General features: G+C 44.3%; 1 protein-coding gene across 4 annotated transcripts in view; it reads right to left on the reverse strand.

Annotated features, from left to right (window-relative positions):
- prkar1b (protein kinase, cAMP-dependent, regulatory, type I, beta) overlaps positions 1-23,406 on the reverse strand; it is a 79,928-nt gene that overhangs the window by 9,945 nt on the left and 46,577 nt on the right. For all 4 annotated transcript variants that reach the window (XM_022195327.2, XM_051940886.1, XM_022195328.2 and 1 more), the window contains 5 exons: positions 19,351-19,412; positions 15,514-15,560; positions 9,016-9,174; positions 4,088-4,148; positions 1,467-1,588 (listed from right to left, as the gene is read on the reverse strand). In XM_022195327.2, coding sequence (XP_022051019.1) covers positions 1,467-1,588; positions 4,088-4,148; positions 9,016-9,174; positions 15,514-15,560; positions 19,351-19,412 — 451 coding nt within the window. The remainder of the gene's footprint in view (positions 1-1,466; positions 1,589-4,087; positions 4,149-9,015; positions 9,175-15,513; positions 15,561-19,350; positions 19,413-23,406) is intronic.

Below are 23,406 nucleotides of genomic sequence, written 5' to 3' on the forward strand. Positions count from 1 at the left end.
TTTGTTTAAACAAGAAATCATTTTTTATCTCACATGTAAAAAAAACATGGAGAGAGCAGAAGAAATAAACACATCCTAGACGATGGTGGTGATGAAGATGATAATGCTACCGTCTTGCTTCTTTCTGGCTCATGGTTGCTATTTTCAGCTAAATTAATTCTCCTCCAGCGTTTAGGATGGCCAATGGACCTGTAAACTTGCAGTCAGGATGTGAAACTTATGTCTTTGTCCTTTATTTTTGTCTGAAGTCTTCACATCAGATGATCAACGTGGGAAGTTCACGTGATTCCTGCCAACAGACCTTTCCTGGTTTTGCTCTTCCAGGGCTGAACTGCTGCCGTACAGTCTGTCTTTTAGAGCTGATGGTCTGACCTTTACCTTTATGATAAGGGTTGAATTTAAACTGTGGGTGCTGCACTAGAGCCAGACCAACAGAACATGTGTCTCTGTCCAAAACTGAGAGAAAAGACGAGCATGGCTATGATAGAGGAGGAAGAAGAACGGAGCAGAAAGAGGAGTGTTGGGTTGGAGGGCTGCAGGTGGAGCAGGAGACTGAATGCTGACTCATCACTCAGCACCGTTGATAGAATCCTCTGGTTTAGCACTGACACACTGCGACCAGCTCATGGAGACTTCTAATAAACACAGAAGGAGCTGGACAGATGAACCTACACATACATCCATAGACAGGAGAAGACGATTGTGAACCCACCCCCTCTAGACCCTCTGGACTTGACCCTGGTGAAAGCTGTGTAAGTATGGAGTTAATAAAAGTGTGTTAGGATGACAGGCAGGGGGCCCATGTTGGACAAAGCCTGCAGTGTGAGGGGCCGTTCCCTGCATCGGCAGTCTGTCTGCTGGTGGCAATAAACGGAGATCAGTTCCGATGTCAGCACAGAGCCCACCAACGTCTCTGCATGATGACACGTACGCCAAGCCGAGCGGCCGCCTGATGACACGGCCAGGCCACGCATGTCAACGCTCAGCTAACAGGAAACGGGACAGTAAGAGGAAGTTCCTACACATGCTGGGTCTCTGCTGTTTCTGTTGCTTCTTCTGCAAAGTACACACTGCTCGGTTTCTTTCAGACAAACCCACCAACATTCATACAGTAGTCCCTGTTCTATCATAAGGAGCGAGGTTCCAGAACCCCCTACGATAGCCGAAAAGCCACCAAATAGCGACATTATATTTATTTTATTGTTTCTATGCGTTGTAAGGTGGTAAGCGTCTTCCTCTGGAGCTTGGATTTGGTGCAGAATGCAGAGATCATAGGATGATCATGGACATGTTTGGAGACGACTCACCAGCCTTCACCTCCTTATACCTTTCTCTGACCGGAGAAAGATTCTGTCTCAGAAGTTCTCATCCAGGAGGTGAAACAGGTTTGAGTTCTCTGCAACGCTTAGAGCTCATTTTACCTCCAGACGAGTCTTAGGACTTGCTGGACATCACACAAACCTTACCTCTGTGATAATGAAGAAGTCATCACCAGGTTCTCCCTGCACCACGATCTTCTCTCCATCCTCGAACTGAACGGGCTCCAGAGCATCAGCCACAGTCAGACGCTCCCACTTATCCAAAGACTCTGAGGATGGAGAACAAACATTACCCACTGAGAACATGAGGCGCTTCCACTGGTCAGCAGAGGAACAGGTATGAATTATCTGATGTCTCCTGGTCTCAGAGGTTCTCTCTGCTCTCTAATCCCGTCATTCATCAGGAACCGTCACACCTCAGATTCCTCCACACTCACAGGGCTACAGCAGCTTAAAATTCACCCTGACTCTCATCCATCCTCTCTGATGCTCTTCAGGTCTCAGGTCATCCCAGGAAACCAACTAACCAGAATCCTTTATTCAGCATAAATGACTGCAGGTTGATGAACTGGTGCCTGCTGAGGTGAATACCTTCAGGTCTGAACTTTCACAGAAACAAATGCAGAGATCAGCATCATGAGTAAGTTCCTCTAAAACATGGGGTTGTCTTTTTTTGGCTTTTTGTTGATCTTCAGAGTCAGTCAGATAGTCTTTCCGACTGCGAAGCCACAGGAACAGTGGCGTGGTTAGCCTGAGATATTTCTAGAAGCTGTTGGTATTCTCAGCTAAACCAAAAACACAGACGGTCACAGATCTCAGTGGGAAAACCGTTCAGACCAGAGCAGTTTGGACTGATGTTTAAAGGAAGAGCAGTCACTGATAACTACATCTCTCTACATAGATGACTCACTAAACTACTATTACCTGATCTCAGCCCGTTTGTATGGTGACCTATCTGTGGTCTGTAACTGTGTCTACATGAGGAGGTGACTCACTGCTGGGACTCCACTAAGACAGGAGTTAGAGGTTTAAAACTGCAGCAGGACCTGGTTGGTCTGAAGCTGTTGTCTCCTGATGTGTTCAGTAACTGATCCCAGCGCCTGCATCCATGTGTGTGTACTTAGGATTAACTAAGGTGGATGTGGAGGTGTCCGGTGTCCGTGCGGTGGGGCCGTGGTGTCTGTCTGGCTGCAGGTCCTCCAGAGGAGATCCTTAACGGCAGGAAACACGATCCACGAAGAACCGACATTTCACGCTCCGCAGAGCCTGACGCCACTCAGATCACTTTGTTACACACATGCACGGTAAACACACAGGAACCGCCGTGTGTGTGTGTGTGTGTGTGTGCGTGCGTGCGTGTGTGTGTGTGTGTGTGTGTGTGTGTGTGTGTGTGTGTGCGTGCGTGCGTGCGTGCGTGTGTGTGTGTGTGTGTGTGTGTGTGTGTGTGTGCGTGTGTGCAACAAGCAGCATTTGTGTTTTCTCCATTCTCTCCATGACATCAAGGGCTTGTACCCAATTTCGTGGCTATCTGAAAAATCAAAGACAAACAGAAACACTCCCTCCTCTCTCCTCCCTCCCTCCCTCCTTCCCCCTCCTCCCATTCAGAGGCAGAGCACAGAAGCAAAGTGACAGAAAGAGGAATGAAGGGAGGAAAAGCTCTCTGAAGAAGGAGGCGGGTGTTTGAATGCAGGCCTCGACAAGGCTGTCAAAAAGAAAGGAGGAGAATGAAAAGAGAGCGGACCTCGCAGAGACGTTCTCCTAAGACCTAAATCAAGTGTATGTGTTTACTCAGCCAGCTAATAACTATGTACAGGGGGCATGGCCTTACTCCATACACCGCACACACACCATCAAGTGGAAGGGGATGAGATGTCAGCTCCAATTGTAAGTCATTCTGAAAGTCTCAATGAATCTCATTCTTCATCCCTCCAAACCCAATGGCCTGTGCAGCCTGGTGTTATCCGAATTCCAGTGGGAAAGAGAGGCTTAGCTTAACTCCTTCTTCTTTAATTGTCCACACAGAAACAGTGCAGAGTGTGACTGGCTTTAGCATGAACAGTGAGAAGAGATTAGGACTGCACACACAGACCTCACTCAGCTGTGCTTCTTGTGTGACAACAAGCGCCTGTGTTTATGTTAATCTACAGCACACGTTATTTAACTGCTGCACTCTTTGACCTGCGCAAAACTCATGCAGAACATGGTTTACACGTCCAAACACACTAACGCTTCGGCATGTTCATAAATGCAGAAACACCTGCATCTACACCATCGTTCAAAGGTTTAGGCTCACTTAGAAATGTCCTTATTTTAGAAAGAAAAGCAGTTTTTTTCAATGAAGGTAACATGATTTTTAATGGAATATCTCCATAGGGGTACAGAGGAACATTTCCAGCAACCATCACTCCTGTGTTCTAATGCTACATTGTGTTAGCTAATGGTGCTGAAAGGCTCATTGATGGTTAGAAAACCCTTGTTCAGTTATGTTAGCACATGGATAAAAGTGGAAAACATGGAATTATCTGGATGAGCCCAGACTTTTCAACAGTAGTGTAGGTCAACTTTAACTCATTTAGAGCAACTTTAAATCATGTACGATACCGTTTAAAGGTAGTTTAGGGTCACTTAGAAATGTCCTTGTTTTGAAAGAAAAGCTGTTTTTTTTAAATGAAGATAACATGAATTATCTGTGTGACCCTAAACCTCTGAACGGTCGTGTACATCTCCATTATAACGTGTTACACTTTGCTGCAGACACGAGGACTTACCGAGGATGGAGACCTTGCTCAGGAACTCCTCATACATCTTCCTCTTCCTCAGTGTGCTGCCCTGTAACACAAACACAGGAAGCTCATTTACACGTTTTGGGAGGTAAAACTGCTGTCCCATAGAATACTTCGATCACGGTTATTACACAGAACATCTTGTTTCGAGAGTTATTGAGTGACACAGGAAACATTTGTCAAATTTCACAAAGAAGCAGCAACCAGTGGGGTTCTCTCTTTACCGTCTTCTAGTCATTCTAATCTAAAGAGATCTCAGTAACTACTACTTCGGCGTGCAGGTTTCAGAAAGAGCTTTGCACCAAATCTGCTCTTGTTTGTTGCCACAGAGATCCAGTTAAGAACATCTCTAAAGCACCACCATGCATCTTTTGCAAATGAAACATTTTGTCTTATAATCCCAGTCCAAACCTTTGCTCTCTACAGAGGATTTTCTTTCCTCATTTATTGCACTTTTCTTGCATGTCGATCTATTTGCTGTAACTGAGCTAGAAAATGTAAAATATGTGTGCTGTAAAATGAGAGTGTGATCTGTGATTAATAGATGTCAGTTCAGGGGTCATGTCTGTGGGTGTGTGCTCATGTTTACGGCACGTATACGTCTGTGTGTGGCCCACCGACCCACCCGGGACTTTCCCCTCTGCCATGGAGATCAGGTGCTTCCTGACAAGTCCAGACCCAGAGGACCGCTCGCTAGCTGCACTTCTCCTCTATGGAAGCACTCAGAGCAGCAGCATGAGGAGACGGAGAGGGTGAGGAGAGATGATCCTGTCCGCCCTGCGTCTGCCGTTGCATATGGAAATGATATATTGAAGCTTGGGGTGTCTTTAGAGCGTAAGAGACTCGCTGCTGCCTCTAATTTCATATAATTTCACATTTTGTCTTAAAAGGGGAGAAAACGTTCCCAAGTGATTCAACGTCAGGCTCAGAATGGTAAACAACTTGATTAAAGGAATTCTAGCCCGCACTGCCTCCCTCCTGGATAAATGATTCGAGTGTGTGTGTGTGTGTGTGTGTGTGTGTGTGTGTGTGTGTGTGTGTGTGTGTGTGTGTGTGTGTGTGTGTGTGTGTGTGTGTGTGTGTGTGTGTGTGTGTGAAGTCTGTTTTTAGTTCTGCCACTTATGTTTCGCTGCAGACAAAACTTGCTTGTTAAGCAAGTGTGTGTGTAAACAAATACACACACACACACACACACACTCCTTAAAGTCTTACTGTACATCCAGAACACTACATTATACAGTAGTACAGATTTATGCGACCAGTGGACAATCTGAGACTGGGAGGAATGAAATGATACTTCTGTAAATTCCTGATTCTGATATTTCAAATGATCCCTTATTTTGCTGGTGCACATCCTTCTCCCCTCTGCGTTTTATCTCCGTCTACTTGGGAGGCCTGAGCTCATGATTCATGCCGACAGTCTCCTGATGCGTTCGCTCCTCCTGCGGTTGAAGATGAACCAGCCTCTGTCTGCTGCCGTCTTTGAGGTGGAATCATCAAAGCCTTGAGGTGTGGAGCGAAGCCAGACTAAACCCACTGTACCTCACGCCTCCATCTACATCACCTTTATCTCTGTCCAACGGGACGCATGCACTCCTCTCATCCCTGCTCATCTCCTGGTAGAACGTCTTGTGTTTGTTGACGGTGGTCTGTTAATGGCTGTTTGAATACCAGGATGACACAACAAGCTGGGTATTGTATGACTGGTTACAACCTGAAGGAGGGAGAGTTTATCACACACGGTGCTGTTTACTGAGGGTTCTTCTGGACGTGGTGGAGGGATCTGATCCACGTCGTCCATAAACTGTCATCGACACACCGGTTGGCTCTGTAATGCAGTGTGTTTGTGTCATGTCGTTGTGTGTGGAGAACAATCTACAGATGAACTCTTCAAGGGTAAACATAAACATGTAGCCGCTCTTACACAAAGCTGGGATTGTCTATTTGCATCGACTCACACGTCAATTCGTAGTAGAAATCACCTGGACTCCTCTGGTAGGTTCTTGAATTGAACATCTTTCGATGACTCTTGGTGAGAAACTTGAGTTCTTGAAACTAATTTCCTAGACGAAATGATTAATCAGTTAATCAATAAATATTTCACAAGTTGTCTCTGTGTAGATCCTCAGTCATCCAGGTCATGGTGATCGTAGGAGCTCCAGTAGAAATCACCTGGACTTCTCTGGTAGGTTCTTCAAAGAACTTTCTGTAGTTTTCTGTTCTTGCATAATGAGTTAACCCACAGGCTGTAACCAGTGCAGGTTTAGAACAAAGGTTAGCTGCTCTATCTGGTCCACATCTGGAATCTAGACGGGCTGTAAACGCTCACAGGGTCTAAGGATCAGACTAATTCCTGGGTAGGTTTTCTGTAGGTCAGGAGGAAGAATCTGGGGAGCCGAAGAAATGGGATGACCTCCATAAACAGTTTTTATTTTTGACACTTTGGTCAATATTTGTGCAAAACTTCTGTCACTGAAACAGGAAATGCTCCTTAAAGATGCATTTTACATTAGATTTTCTGCACAAAGTTACTTTTCAAATGTTGAAAACGATCTTTATTTCTTTCCCCTTGTGGTTTTTGTAACGTAGTTTGAAGAAGCTGCTCCTGTAGAAAGTTGAAATTGGAATACTTTACCTACAGCCATCAGAGAAAGCTCCACCTCTGTCTGTTTTCAGAGACAGGATAAAGCACGGCTGATTGACTATTAAACATTGAGAACATCAGGCTCTCTAAAAAAAGGCACGGTTACTAACAGCTCTGATTAGAACGCACTGTCCAAGAATTCATTTGTCACTGTCTTTGTTTTACTGTGTTGTTTTTATCTGTCTGTATGTTTTTCTTCATGTTTGGGATAATGGACTGAATTTAGCCTTGAGCTAAACCCGGCTCATTTACTGCAACCTTGTGCAAACTGATGAGATTGTTGGTTCATGAATATGCACTGTCCCATCCTGATAAATCTAACAACAAACATTTTGTGTGTTTAAATATCTAAAACGATTAAAGGGTTGTCATTTTCTGGCAACTCACTGAATCGTGACAAGACTCGTACTTTTGTGTTTCACAAACCGGCATAAAAACTGGTGAACTTTCAGATTAAACTCAAGCAGAAGTTGATAAAGTTGCTCAAGCATATCAGCTTCTTGAAATGGGAGTTAATTAGTGACTGTAAATGTGAAGCTATTTAAATTACACTTAATCATGGTGCAGTTTGGAGCCCCAGCAGAGAAGCAGTGCAGGAGGCAGATGGGAAAACAACGAAGCGATGGAGCACACCTTCTGAGCTGCGAGCTAACCAGCTGCAGACACATAACTCTTCCTGGGAAACACACACATATTACACACAGATGCTCATTGTGCTGGCGCAGGACGCTGCCAGAATACCACACTTTGTAAAAACAGCTTTACAAATCATTGACAGCAATAATTAACTACAGGTTCACATAATTGAATTCTGTTTCACCCCGTCTCCCCTCCCGCTGCTGCTGCTGGAAGGAACGAAGGAATGAAGGCTGCAGAGACAGAATGCTCTCAGAGAAAGGTTACCGGGGCAAACGGTGCCCCGCTTTAACTATGTGCTTAAGAGGTGACATGAGTGCTGGGCAGGTCGGTGCCAGCTGTACACCGAGCTGAGACGCTTTTCCATCTCTGCTGGCTCAGTCTGAACATAGTTTCACTGCTGAGGGCTCAAATGGAGTCCCAAAGGTTAATTAAAGTCCATCTAATTTATTTGGAATAAAGTGTCAGGGACGTCTGAGGAAGTATTTAGCTGGAAAAGGAGCTCCAACACACCCAGAATGTGTGTCGCTACATGACAGCTCGGGCAGAGCACCTTGTGTTTCCAGTTTAAACATTTAGACATTCCTGTTAGATAAGCTCCTGGAGCAGAAAGTGTGAGTTCAGGCATTAGACCCGACCCTTTCTGTCCTCCACAGGCCTCCCCCTCCACTTTGCACCGTTCTTCATCTAGTAAGAAAACTAGAGCGGCATTAAAACGGGAGGATAGACTCCTGTGTGTGTGTTAATGTGTGCATGAAAGCGAGTGTATTTGGAGGATAAAAAATGAAAGAGACAGTTTTAAGTGTTTAAGGAGTCTTAAGTGGCTGAGTGGGAGAAAACAGAGCAAGAGAAGGAGGATGAATGATGAGTGAAGAGCGTACTGGAGTTCATTTTTACTGTGTGTGAACTCATATTTCTGTGCTGTGTGATAATGTGGCTGACACTGGAGCGTCTGCTTAACGTTTCATATTTTTCCTATTTAACTAAAATGCAAGCGCTTTGAAAAACAGAGCGTAGTTTCTGCTGAATAACGGTAAGAGTAAATAGAGCGATGGTAACCACACTGGTCCATCTTTAGAGTGTGATGCTGAAAGGAAATAATAGAAGAAAGTAAAAGCTGCTGACATATCCCTTTAGTTAGACAACACAAAGACATTAGCAGACATGCATAACCCCACAAACACAAATTATTCCAGTTTCAGATGGAACTCAGGAACCAGCTGCTGTTAAACTGCAGCTGTAACTCTCCTTTCCTGTAGGTGGCGCACTTTCTAAACGTGCAGATACTTTCCTTGCCTGTTGGTGGCGACATAGCACCCCTGTTACTAATATTCCCTCTAATTTGTGATGAAGGAAGCAGCTGATGTTCACCCAGTGAGTTTGTTAGAGCATTCTGCGTCCTGTCGTCTTTTATTCAAGACATCTAACAACAGAATGTTTTATCTTATTTAAATGTGTTGAATGATGAACTTTATGAAGTCCATGAGCCAAAACGTGTCGGTCTCACAATGAAGGTGTTGATGGAGACTGTTCTCTTCTCCATGGACCTTGGAGGTTGCTGAAGTCGAGCTTTAAACCAACCAGGAGGCTGCAGACTGACAGCAGATGAAGGTACATGATGAGAGGTTCCTACCATGAGGATGCGCCGGTAGCTGTCCCGGTCGATGCCCCACAGTTTGAGGTCAGTCTTGGCCTTGACGGTGGCAGCTCTGGGGGTTCCATAGATCAGGGCCAGCTCTCCAAAGCTACCTCCTTCTCCAATGCTGGTCACCCACTCACCATTCACATACACCTGCAGACAGAAGAGAAACAGAGATGGAGGGGGTCTGAGGAAAAGCAAAAACTGCTGAAGAAACTTTCCATACATTTCCAAACATTCCAGCTCCTCCAGCCCCGTCCTCCCCCTCTCCTCCTCCTCAGTTTGTTTCCGAGCTGTTTGATTTGCTCCCCAGGTTTGTGCTGAAGCATTTGATCTCCACTAAGCCCTCAGATGAGACCCTCTGAAAGGCCCTCTATCCCTGCTATCTCTCCATCAATCCCTTTATTTCCTTTGTCTTGTCTTTGGTGTGATTTGGGAGTGATGGAGGTCAGGAGGCTGAGGCAGAGGGTCTATGCTCACATCTGAAACCCACACATGCTCGGTCACCTACGTGCACACACATGCACGGCTGTATTTAGGCCAGCCACTATAGCTCTGCAGACAATACAGCCTCAGTTGGACCCACTGAGGCCGTCTCTGGGGGGGTTACGGTTTCACCTGTCGACACACTATCCGCTATCCTGGTGACTTAACAACACAGAAAAGAGGGAGAGAGGCTTTCTCCTCCTTTATTCTGGTTCAGAGTGGAGCTCAGTGGACTCATCCTTCACCTTGAACTGGGCTGGCTTCAAACAGATGCAGGCTGCAGACAACAAGCACATGAAAGCTGTAAACGTGTTACATCAGAGCACAAAGGTCTGACTCCCAGTCCGGTCCTCAGGTATCTCCTGACCTGGAAGTCCTTGTTCGGTCTGCACTGCTGTACATGTGATCCCATAAATCAGGGATGTCAAACTCATTTTAGTTCAGGATTCAGCTCTCCAGTGATCCGGACCAGTAAAACCAGTAAAACCAGTAAAACCACAGAATAATAACCAATAATTAACCACAACTCCTAATGGCTCCTTTGCTTTAGTGCAAAAATGTTCACATTTAAGGAATTATCTTTTTGCTAAACATCATGAACAACCTGAAATTTATCAACAAAAAATAAGTTCAGTTTCATCAACATTCATCCTCAGTTTATCATTTCCACATTACAACTTCCAGATCACAGAGTGTCTACAAAGGAACACAACATTTAGTCACCTGGAACTGAACCATGGAGGATTTACTTTATGATCAAAATGACAAAAATAAGACAAAACAAGACAAAACAATTTTTAAAAATGAGACACAAAAAGACAGAAAGTTAGACAAATGAGAAACGAAACAAAACTAAAAAGAGACAAAAAAAATGGACAAACGACAAAAACAAGACAAACAGATTGACACAAATGAGTCCAAAAATTACAAAAGCCTGAAACAAAATGACAAAAAAATAGACAAACAACACAGTCAGAAACACAACAGAAACAAAAACGATGCTCAAAACAACAAATACAGAAAAACACAAAATGACAAAAATAAGCCAAAAAAACACAAAACAAAAAAAACGAGAAACAAAATGACAAAAACATGAGACAACAAAAGTCAGACAAAGAAAGACAAAAACACCAAAAACAAGAGAGAATATTACAAAAATGAGACACAAAACGACAAAAGAACAAAGAACAATCTATTTTACTTTCTGATCCAAACAACTTGTCATGGTCTAGAAATGATTTTAAATTCATAGTTTTACTAATTTACAATCTGCAGTTAATGTCTTCTCTGTAATTTTTCCACTCTGAGGACCGGATTGGACCCTCTGGAGGACCACTTTTGGACCACGGGCCTCATGTTGGACACCCCGCCATAGAGCTTCACAATCACTTTCAAGAGGTTGAACCGTTTCAAGCGTTAAAACCTGAGAAAGAGTAAATCTGGGGTGAAACCTGCAGAGACGGTGGAACCTCAGGACTGAGAGCTTCCATTATATCAAAGAAAACTAAAATAATCCCGTCTTGAACAGCATTTGTCCTGCAGCTGTCGTGGTATGTAGACATGTATGTTCCTGTTAATTAAGAAGCCACAGTGCTGCAGAGCGATGAGCAGCAGCGTATTTGTGTTTGTGGTGTTTCTGAGGTCTGTTAAATGTGACAGAGTGAGGGTCTGTCGCGCTTTGTTCTCAATCTGCAGCATCTTAAAGCTTTCACTCACAAATTTCTAGATACCTGTGATTTCAAGACATTCAATATTTCACTACAAACAGCATTTATTTTTGTCCAATAAGATGAATGAAATGGACTGAGAGCTTTAACCTCCTACTTAAACACAGACTCATGTATGTGAGTGAGTGCAGACATGGAGGGTGTTTACATTAGTGGCAGGAGTTGTCAGCTTTCAGGCAGTTTATGGGATGCTGGCAGATTTACACCCCATCTAATGAGAGACATCTCCACACTTTAATAACCTCGCCACTGATCTTGGAGCAGTTTAGTGCTTGGGCTGCGTCTGGGAGGCTGTCTGAGGCGACGGAGACACAGAGGAGCATGGTGCTGGGTCTGGGTGAGGCTGAGGAGACGAGTCTTCCCACTGCAGGATGACAGGGTTCTGGCTGTGGGAGCAGATTCACTGGAGAACATAGCGGCTCCAGTTCAACACACTGGAGGAACAATAAAGGCAGAAAGCGACGCCGTGGCTGCAGGACTGAGCAAGTTGGGCCTGGAGCAGCGTTCTGGAAATCCTAAGAAAGACGGCGTGAATAAAAAACCCCAGTCTGGGATGTGATTCTACGGCAAGCAGCAAAAACTATTCAGGTCTGAGCACAAAGTTACACAGCTAAGAAAAGACTAAAAACAGACTGCAAAAAATAAATACCCATCCATCATCTATACACCGCTTAATCCTCAGTAGAACAAAGTGAGGAGGCGGAGTCTATCCCAGCTGACTGAGGCTGAAGGTTCACCTGGACAGGTAACAGTCTGTCACAGGGCTACACATAGAGACAAACAAGCTCATTCACACCTACAGACAGTTTAGAATCACTAATTAACCTCAGCATGTTTCTGGACTGTGGGAGGAAGCTGGAGAACCTGGAGAACCCAGCAGGAGAACATGGAGACTCCAAAGATCCCAGAACCAGGCCAGGATGTGAACCAGGAATGTTGTAGCTGCGAGGCCACGGTGCTAACCACTGAACCACTGTGCAGCCCAGAGATGACTAACTAAATAAAAATGTCTATTCCGTCTGCACTTCCTGTAGACATCACGGTCCTATTATCACACCAGAACCTGTTTTATGGCTCTACTTCAGGTTGTCTTCTCCTGACTAGACTCTAGCTGGTGGATCTGCTCTCAGATGGACGTTGCTGTGAATAAAAGCGTCTGATAAATGAAAGTGTAGATTTGTAGGTCAGAGCGCTGCAGAAACCAACCTGTGGAAAAACAACAGGCTGCTTCTGACCAACTCTACCAAGAAATGACAACCCAAAAAAAACACAGCTGTAAGATTGGCTAAGAAAATAAAAACAATCGTTTCCCTGAAACAGTCACTGTTGTGAGACTAACATCATCCTCCATTGACTATCAGATGTTACACAGAACTCTGTCACACAGAAAGGAGAGGAAAAGACAGACTGGAGTCATGGAAATTTCCCCTGACATGGGGAGTAATAAAGGATTATCTTATCTTATGCCCTCACTGCCGACTGGATTTCTTTGGACAGAAAATTCATCATTTCATCATTTTATCCTATAAAACATGAATGTCAGTGTGTGTCATAATCAGCTGATGAATTCTTGAGTCGCTGCCAAAAGCATCTTTAGTGAGATCCCAGCGACCTTCGACAACAAACATTTATCACATTTATCCTCGAGTCTAAGTGGGTTTTCATTCCAAATGTAATAAAACTCCTTGTTTTGATTTGTCCTGTTTACAATAAAGGTCACAGAAAACTTAACTTCTGACCACCAAAATCTAATAGGTCAATCCTTAAATCCGTCTTTCTGCCAAACTATAAAAAGTCTCTAACCCAAAAACATCTCTCCTCTGGCCTCAGATGGAACGGGTCCAGATCTATAAAACTTTATTCAATCTCCTGAGGCCAAATTAATATCTGACTTCGTTTGGTCTTCTTCACACTTCATGCCAACATGTCCAAAGTATTAAATTTCTACAGCATGAACAGAGTTTGCAGATATTTTTAGTTTCATCTTTACTGAATTTTCTGTCTGGTATCTGACCTAAAAATAAGTTAAATATGAACACAGCTCCCCTTTAGTGGAAAACAATCATGACTCATTCCTCTTCCTCAGACCAGAAACTTTTACACCAGAGATGAAGCACGTCAACGCAGCCAGAATCAGAGTTCAGTGTTATTCTATCAGAGCACCATCTCATTATGTCTATGCTCCTTCTTTCCTTCAGGCAGGTCAACAGTGCTGGCAGGCTCAGCGACTAGCTTCTCTCCTCTTACCAGCGTCTCAGAGCTGTAAGCTGATAAGGTCACTTCCTGTTTAACTTTCCATCAGCTCCTGTTTTATCTCTCCACTTAACTCTACCGCTCTGTGTTAGGCTCGCAAAGACAAAAGATGTTCTCAGTTTGGGTGCCTTCACAGTGAGTTCGACTCTATAGAGCCGTGTTCAGATTGCCATCGGAGTGGAACTGAACTTTGAAGAGGAGAAAACATGGGGGCAGATCTACAACCTGCCCTTTGTTGGAGGAGGAGACCGGGCTTTCCACTGACTCACCATCCTTCTTACCGACATGATGCAAACAGAATTAGATCATTTTAGGAATATCTGGCTTTGATCTATTTAACATACACTACCACACACCTTCTCAGTTGATGGTTTTTCTATATCTTCATGACTATTACCATTGTAGATTCTCACTGAAGGCATCAAAACTATGAATGAACACACCTGGAATTATGTAGTAAACAAACAAGTGTGAAATAAGTCAAAAAATGTTTTACATTTTAGATTCTTTGCTTTGATTCCTGCTTTGAACACTCCTGGCATTCTCTGGATGAGCTTCATGAGGTAGAACCTGAAATGGTTTCACTTCACAGGTCTTCCTTGTTAAGGTTCATTAGGGGAGTTTCTTCCTTCTTAATGGGGTTGGGACCATCATTAGTGTTGTGCAGAAGTCCGGTTGGTCCACAGTTGACAGCCCTATTTGACAACTGTTAGAATCCATATTATGACAAGAACCAATCAGCTAAGAGAAACGACAGTCCATCATTACTTTAAGACCTGAAGGTCAGTCAGTCCGGAAAACTGCAAAAACTTTGAATGAATCCTCAAGAAACCATCTAGGAACTACCCAGGAACCTACCAAGAACCATCAAGGAACTACCCAGGAACCTACAAGGAAGTCCATCATTATTTTAACACATGAAGGTAGTCCATCAGGAACATTTCAAGAACTTTGAATGAAGGAACCATCTAGTAACTACCCAGAAACCTACGAGAAGCCATCTAGGAACTACTTAGAAACCTACCATGAACCATCTAGGAACTACCCAGGAACCTACAAGGACTTTGAATGTATCTCCAAGTGCAGTCGCAAAAACCATCAATCGCTCCGACCAAACTGGTTCCCATGAGGACTGCCCCAGGAAAGGAAGACCAAGAGTCTCCTCTGCTGCTGAGGAGAAGTTCATGTGAGTCTCCAGCTCCGAGATGGCAAGTTATCAGCAGCTCAGATTAGAGCCCAGATAAATGCCACCCAGAGTTCTAGCAGCATCTCTACATCTACTGTTCAGAGGAGACTGATCAATCAGGCCTTTATGATCCAAGAGCTGCTAAGAAACCACTACTAAGGAAAAGCAACAAGTAGAAGAGATTAGTTTGGACACGGAAACACCAAGAATGGACATTAGACCAGTGGAGATCTGGGCTTTGGTCTGATGAGTCCAAATCTGAGATCTTTGGTTCAACCTGCCGTGTCTTTGTGAGACCAGAAAAGGTGAACGGATGGTCTCTACATGCATGGTTCCCACCGTGAAGCATGGAGGAGGAGGTATGGTGGTCTCTACATGCATGGTTCCCACCGTGAAGCATGGAGGAGGAGGTATGGTGGTCTCTACATGCATGGTTCCCACCGTGAAGCATGGAGGAGGAGGTATGGTGGTCTCTACATGCATGGTTCTCACCGTGAAGCATGGAGGAGGAGGTATGGTGGTCTCTACATGCATGGTTCCACTGTGAAGCATGGAGGAGGAGGTGTGATGGTCTCTACATGCATGGTTCCACTGTGAAGCATGGAGGAGGAGGTGTGATGGTCTCTACATGCATGGTTCCACCATGAAGCATGGAGGAGGAGGTGTGATGGTCTCTACATGCATGGTTCCACCATGAAGCATGGAGGAGGAGGTGTGATGGTCTCTACATGCATGGTTCCAGTGTGAAGGTGTACCAAACTTTTGACTGGTAGTGTATATTTAGATAATTTACTCCAAAGGTGTTGTGTACATGCTTGTGTCTCCGTGACGACCACTTACATCCACTTCACCCTGGTCAATCACATAGAAGTTGTCTCCTTCATCACCTGGAGAGAAAAGAGGAGGAGAAGATCAGGAGTTTGTGAGAAGTAGAAAAAAAAAAAAACAAAGTCAGCCAAAAAGCTCATTTTTCCATTTTTTCACTTCCTGTCTAAGTTCTTGTAGGAGCATGTTGAAAACTTCCCCACCATGGGATCAATAAAAGTTCTATCCATCTATCCATCTGTCCATCCATCCATCCATGCTTGCTTGCAGACCGTCTGCCTTCGTCGCTGCTTCTCTTTGTGCTCCAGTAGATGGACCACATCAGTAGCACGTTTACAGCGTAATTCAACTGAATCCATTTAGTTTCTTGTCTTGAAAAAATTTTCCTTTGAGCCTTTAAGCTTCCACCCAGCCTCTAACCTGCCACTGCCTCCTCCATATTTCTGTGATCCTGCCAGTATCTCTATGAAGCAGAGCTCCCACCAGCACAGAGGTGCAGCAACAACTGGATTCATTACTGCGGGGCTTAATAGTGGAAACTCTGAACCAGAAGTCCTCAGCTTACAGAACTACAACACCTCAGTATGATGGAAACAACAGACAGATCCAGAACATTTAATTCATTTATTCTGGTGTAAGTATTGCTATGATATATTTGCAGGGCTGAGGCCTCAAACTACCGTCTAGTCGGCTGATTGGATCCCATTGTGTCACTGCCGGGCTTTCAGAGTGAACGATAACCCTGGAAGCCAGTCGTGGGATCTGGTTGGTCGATGTCTGTTAAAAGCATCTAGACTGGAGATAAGGCTGAAAAATGGCAAGTGTTCCTTTAATTATGCTATCCATTACATAGGGCTCAGGGGAAATCATTAAAACGGACTGACAGCTACATGCATGAGCACCGTTCATCCCTCCTTCCAGCTACGTGCATGAGCGCCGTGCATCCCTCCTTCCAGCTACGTGCATGAGCGCCGTGCATCCCTCCTTCCAGCTACGTGCATGAGCGCCGTGCATCCCTACGTCTCATAATGACTTATCAAAGCATCTCCTCCACCAGCACAACGGGCTAATGATACATGGTGGAGGTGACACAAGTATGCATGTTGTAGCTACCAGGTGAGGGTGTGTGTGACGGCGTGTGTGTACGTGCACGTCGTTGTGTACATTCGCCTGCGGAGTTAAAAGGCGGAGAGCAAAGTTCACAGGAGTTCACACGGCTAATTAATACTGAGAGGAGAGAGCTCGTTAATCATAGAGCTCTATCTGTCACACAGAACGCTGCTGAAGGTGGAGACTCACAAAAACACACAAATACACATATATGTAGGTCAACTTTAACTATTTTAGACAAACTAACTAATGTAGAGTTAATTCATGCACAGCATCGTTCAAAGGTTTAGGCTCACTTAGAAATGTCTATTTTTGAAAGGAAAACAGTTTTTTTTCAATGAAGACAGCATTAAATGAATGATGAATCCAGTGTAGACATAGTTAATGTGGTAAATGACTATTCTATCTGTAAACAGCTGATTTTTAATGGAATATCTCCATAGGGGTACAGAGGAACATTTCCAGCAACCATCACTCCTGTGTTCTAATGCTACATTGTGTTAGCTAATGGTGTTGAAAGGCTCATTGATGATTAGAAAACCCTTGTGCAGTTATGTTAGCACATGGATAAAAGTGAGAGTTTTAGAACATGGAATAATCTGGATGAGCCCAGACCTTTGAACAGTAGGTGTATATATACATGTATCTATAAAGGTCCTGCTATCTTCTCCTCTCTTTCATCTCGTCTATCGCTCTGTCACTTCCCTCTCGCTGTCTTTGTTTTCTTCTACTCTTCCTGTCTTTTATCACTTTGCTACCCGGGCCTTTGTTTTGCACCCTTTCAGTCCTTCTGTGCCTCAGAGTGCAGGCAAATATTTGACCAGAACGTGCACACGCGTGCTCGTGCGCGCTGCAGTACTCTGTGTGGCCTCGTTTCAACAGCAGCTAATCGCTAAGGTTCCACCGCTTTGCTCCAAATCAGGATACGGGTTACATCCTCAGCCTCTCAGCTGCTTTTACCCACTGAACATGCTGTCTAAGTATTTATTATATTTCTTCATTTAGTCCTCTTGAACCTTTTATTTATTTTCATGTATTTCGCATCTATTTGCTAGTCCTACCACTATTATTACTTATAGCCTTGTATTTATGGTTTTCTCTTTCCTTACTTGGATATGGCAGGTTTGGTTGTTATATTGTTTAATCTGGTGTTGTTGTATTGATTCATTTTGAAAATCTTTTCCCATGTTTGAGTGTATTTCTCCAGTTTTGCCTCTTTGGTCTCCTTCTGTGTAAACTGACCGGCCTTCTGTCGTTCCTGAGTGGTAAAGCACTTTGTAGTCTTCTCCTTCTCCTTCTCCTTCTTCTCCTTCTTCTTCTCCTTCTTCAGCCAGTTCTAACAGTAACCTTGGATCCATGTCAGAACCATCAGGTGAAATTAATAATAGAACACAATTAAAATACCTCCATCCTCTACTTTGCATGTTCTAATGGAGTAAATCCCCCTTTGTTTAAATACCTCTGCAGCCTCACAGCCGATAACTCCTGGCTGTGTCTAAATAGTGTGTGAGCAGCCAGCAGCAGGGTTTCCTTCTTGAAGCTATACAGTAGTCCAGACGTTAGCGGTGACATCAGCGCTGTACATAGTATATACCACACCACACAGTGTATATAACAATGGCCTGTCTGAGGCTGGGGGCCCTGCAGCGTTAGCTAAACTTATTATCACCAAATTAGGACTGATGTCCTCCTGGATGCTGTCTGAAGAGTCGGTGGGAGATGTTTCCTTCAGTGTGTTTGTGAGGCATGCTGACTGTGTGCAGGCGTGAACGTGGTGCTATCTGAAAGCAGGAGTTTGTCTGTGAGAATGTGTGTTTTCTGTCTTTTAAATGAGTGATTAAATGTGTCTGAGAGGGGTGGAGTGGGGCAGCTCTGGAAAAACCCAGCCTGGCCCTGCTGGCCTGGTCCCTTCAAAGTCCAGAGATGTCTGGAGTGAAGGTTTGGTTGGTTTTAGGAAGAGGAGAGGAACCTGACATCTGGAGAAGATGAGGGAATGTATGAGGTCGGACAAAACACGATTATTGGTGGCAGAGCAACAGACTGAAGGTAATCAGAGAGAATCGGTGGCGCCTTAATTCCCTCCTTTCCCTTTGATAGGTCATTCCAGAACTTGAGGACATTTTACCTCCCATGATTGAATGTCTCTCTCTACCTCATATTATCAGGATCAGACTCATTCTTTGGACTGTTTTCCATCAGTCAGTTTGTCCTCTTGGTCAGCAGTAACAGCTAGCTAAATATCTAGCTTCTACTGCTGAGGAAAAGATCACATTAGCATGGATTAGCAACCCTGTTACTGTGATTAGAGTAGGGTTAGCAAACAGCACAGAAAACATGGAATAAAAATGCTACCATTGATGTGGAAGCTGAGCCAATCAATACCTATTATTGATGAATATGGAGCAGAACACTGGAGAAGAGAAGGTTTATTTTTTAAACATTTTGAGGCCCAAACGTCCTCCAGTTGTGTAAGGATCCATCAGTGTTTACGTCATGTTTTCAATGTCTTTTCCAATATCAGTCTTTAATGTCGTTATTTAACAGGAAATTCACTTTCGTCACCTTGGACTTTATATATTCATTGATTTTGTAGTTTAGATATAGTAACACCTCTGATCTCAGTGTTTATCTGGTGAATTAAGTACTTAAGTGTGCAAACACGCGTGTCATTTCCCCTACAGGTCATACATGACAGACTCAGTCACTAAATAAATCCATTTCCATCCAAATATTTCCACAAACCTTGCTGGATGACTGTTTCTCCTGCGATGTGGGTGACCGGGAACATGGCATCAAATATGTCGCTGGAAGACAAACGAGACAGAAAGAAGGCGGTTATTAGCCACATACCTGCTGTTCTAGGACATTATCCCACCAGTATTCTGAACTGTTTGCTTAATCTCACACACAAATACAGAGAACAAAACTGCTGCGTGCAGAAGCAGCATTACGGAGAAGACTGCAACCATCATCAGCGTGTCAACTCCACAGAAAACATCTGAATGTGTACACAACTGATTCCTTCATTATCATTCATCCCAGAGAGCACGTGTCTGTCAGGCAGAATTCACCACACTTCAGTTCATCTTCAGGTTCAGCAGAGCCTTTCTGCTGTCGTTGCTGCTGCTGAGTTCACTGAACCTCGTGTATATTTTGGTGCCAAACTTAAGAAAATATTAAAACTAGCCACTTTTTCTGGATCTCTGCATCAGCTGATTGTTGTTTCAGCCCGTGATCAAAGCCTGTTTCTGTGCCTTCCTTTAGAGGTGCTGAGAAAACAAACTGGAAGCTGGCTGAGGCCAAGCATTACATTTGTGTTTGAGCCCAGCAGGGAAAGCAACTGTTCCACTTCTGCTAATCGGGCTGTTTAAATGCATGAAGCTCAGAAGATTAGAGTCCCACTACTGGGATGTGTTGGGACAAGAACAACCTAAGTATCCTTCCTCTCCTCCTCTCTGCCCGTCTCACACCTTCAGGGTGTATTTATCTATCTAATCAGCTGCATACCTCCCGTCTTATAGAGAAATATAGAAAAAAACAATAAACGAGGGTCAGGCAAATCAAAGACATACAAGACCTGCTGAGTGAATGTGGGACAGGTCTGGGCCCATTCCCCGCTCTGCTAGTGTGTCTGAGCACACAGCGCCTGTGAAAACACACCGGTTTGTACAGAATAATGTGTGTGTGCTCTGACAAACCTGCAGCACGCTACAGAAAGAAAAGTGTTGCTTTCCATGAACCTCTCCCTTAAAAAAGCTGCAGGTCAGCAGATGTTAGAGAGAGATCTGAGGATGTTATTGAGCGGTTTGGAAGTGAACGGACCCTGCTGGTATTTGTTGATGTGACTCTGAATAAAAAGCAGGTTTAAGAAGGTGGATTTGGGCCGACTCCTCCCACAGGTAGCGGCTGTGCAGAGCAGCTGGCCGCTGAGTCAGGCAGCTCAGAGACACGCAGCACAGAAAGCTGTCTTTGAAGTGCACACCAGCTAAAGGCTGCACAGCCCCGTACCGTGGAATGACGCGGTGTCGTGCACGCTCATTTGGATGTCTCACTACATATTTATGCACGGGCATTTCTGAGGAAAACTTGCACTGTTCACGCGATACGACACACAAAGACTTTGAAGCTGATTAGTCAGAGGAACATGTGCAGAAGTTCCCTCAGCTCTCCTCACATCTGTTCCACCTGCATGGTCTGTCCAGGACGCTGAGGAGCAGATGGCTTCAGGTCCTGTAGAATTAATAATGTGTGGTTTATGAAAATAATTACCCCAGAAAAACACAAAGTGCAGCAGTGCAGACCACTTTAACCCTCAGATGCATCAGTGGGTCGTTTTATTGCAAAATCTGTCTAATGAAATGTTTTTATTATGTCATATTACAGCTGTTCCTCAGAAAATGTTTTTAATATCATGCCATTTAAATGTGTAAATGATCTTTTACGCGATAAGAAACTGTAATGTGTGCTGTACGACCCTCAGCTCACTGATAACATGTGGAGGTGATGGAGGGACGGAGAGCAACAGCTGGAAAAGAAAATGGACCTTTTTCATTCTTTTGTTGCTGTTCTGTGTCATATTCTTCTTTTCAATCATCAAAATGTTCAAAATCTGTTGTAAAGTAGAAAATAAACATTTTTCAAACATGAAATCATTATTGTGTAAACAAAAATACAAAACAAACAATAAAACTAATTATTATTCTGAACCAAAAGGACAAAACTGTCATAAAAACACATTGATTCTGATTTTTAAGGAAGAGTTTAGGTGCAGTCACTGGAACATCTGAGCGTTAAAGGCAATCTGACATGAGAAGTCAAAGCTTTTCATTTTTGATGGAGCGTGCACATAAACGAGCAGAAGATGACGAGCTGCTCAGCGTGGTTTCAGAGCCTGTTCTCTGGTATTTGCCCTTCAGCGTCATGATGATGATGATGATGATGATGATGATGATGATGATGATGACACATCAGAATGCCAAAGGCTCGGCTGCACAGTCACATAAGAGGATCAAAGAGAAGCTAAGCCACGTTTAGGTAATTACACCTGACCACCTCTCTGTTCCCTCCATCCACAAAGACACTGACGCAGCTAATTACTTCCTCTTGTGTCTCTCTTTCCCTTTCTTATCCCCAACTTCCTCCACATCTGTCTGTTCTCCATCACTTTTTCTCTTCCTCTGCCCTCTCAATTACCCCTTTCTTCCCTCTCATTCTGACTGCCCCGCCTACGTGGCCCATCTCCTGCTCTATCGCCCACATGAAGTGATTCATCTTGTCCTTTCCGCTACCTACAGCCCCTCTGACCTCATGAAAGGCCAGGGCATCCACGCTAACAAAGGAAGTGCTGTTCTGACAGAGACAGATAGAAAGAGGAGCAGGTAGAGACGCTGTGGGGGCCGAGACGTTCACCTCCAGCCTCAGATATGTGGAGAAACGCCAGCGTAAGGCCTGAGTGTAGAAGAACAACTGGTCCATGTGGAGACCCAGCTTTAGCCACCGTCACACTTCCATTAGCCACAATGTTTTCAGACTGTTAGAGTCTGTGCACAAACCTCAGCCCAGGTTGGATTTACAGACATCACATCCTGCATGATCGGAGAGCAGGAAAAATGGAATTTATGCCAACGTTCCAAAGTTTGGGGTCACTTAGAAATGTCCTTATTTCTGAAGAAAAGCAGGTTTGTTTCAGTGAAGATAACGCTATGTAAGATACACGGATAGAACTAGGATGAAACTGGATAATAATATAAAGAAGACATTCGTTAATGTAACACTGCATTCTGTTGTTCCAGTCATGAATCAGCAGTTAGAGGAACCTTTGGTTTGTACCATAAAGGAAATGTGTGCATTTATGTGAATAAAAGGAAAAGTTGACGTGTTATTCGCTCTATCTTCGACACGTGTCCACAGCTGAGCAGCAACAGCCCGTTATTGTTCTCAAACAGCCATTAAAAAGCGGTTAGCTCGGGGGATTTCAGCCACTAATGAAATAAAACCAGCATGCTTGTTGCAGCGGGTTCGCTTGTTGTTCTTCCAGGCTGGCGATGACGGCCTCCCTCCTCTTCCTTGTGCACAGCTGTTTAATTGTTCAGCAGCAGACATCTTATCTTCTCCTTTTCCAGCGTGGACACACAGCGCTGCCATCATTAACACCAGAGGCTCTGTAACACACGGCGTGCTGCCATGTCTTTGTGCTTCTTAATGGGCCGCAGAACACAGAGTTACGCAAGTCTTTACCAGGGAGACATCCAGAATGCTCGCTGCCTCTGGGCAGGGGAGGTTTCACAACATCCAAAATAATCAACAACTGCACCGCATACGGGAGCTTCCCCGCTCCAAGCTGTGCCTCAGCCTGGCAGCGACGTGCCACTGGTTTGGCGGGCACACTGTTTATGTCATACGTGCTTGAAGGACTAATTTTCACCACCACAGTTGATAGTAATTCAGAGTGTTGATTCTGGCAGATCAGAACAATAGTCTTTGTTTTGTGAGTCAGAATAATTCCATAAGTGGAGGCCCGAGGACACAACACAGAACGTAAACTCAGTAAAACATGAGAGTTCTGTGGGCTGATTTAAAACAGCTGTGGAACGTTCCCCTGGTTAGACGATCATGTCCACACATCTAACAGCCTCTGAGCTGGAGATGTTTCCTTCACCAGCACTGGAGGAGAACTTCTGCTGCAGACTACCTGGAGCTAAAAGCTCTCAGAGAGCTGATAGATGCTCTGTGAACGGTCTGAGCAACCTGAAGGTCTGATTAGTCAGCATCATGTGTGAACACAAGCCTGAGCAATAA

Source organism: Acanthochromis polyacanthus, chromosome 21 (genome assembly GCF_021347895.1).
Source record: "Acanthochromis polyacanthus isolate Apoly-LR-REF ecotype Palm Island chromosome 21, KAUST_Apoly_ChrSc, whole genome shotgun sequence".
NCBI lineage: Eukaryota > Metazoa > Chordata > Actinopteri > Pomacentridae > Acanthochromis > Acanthochromis polyacanthus.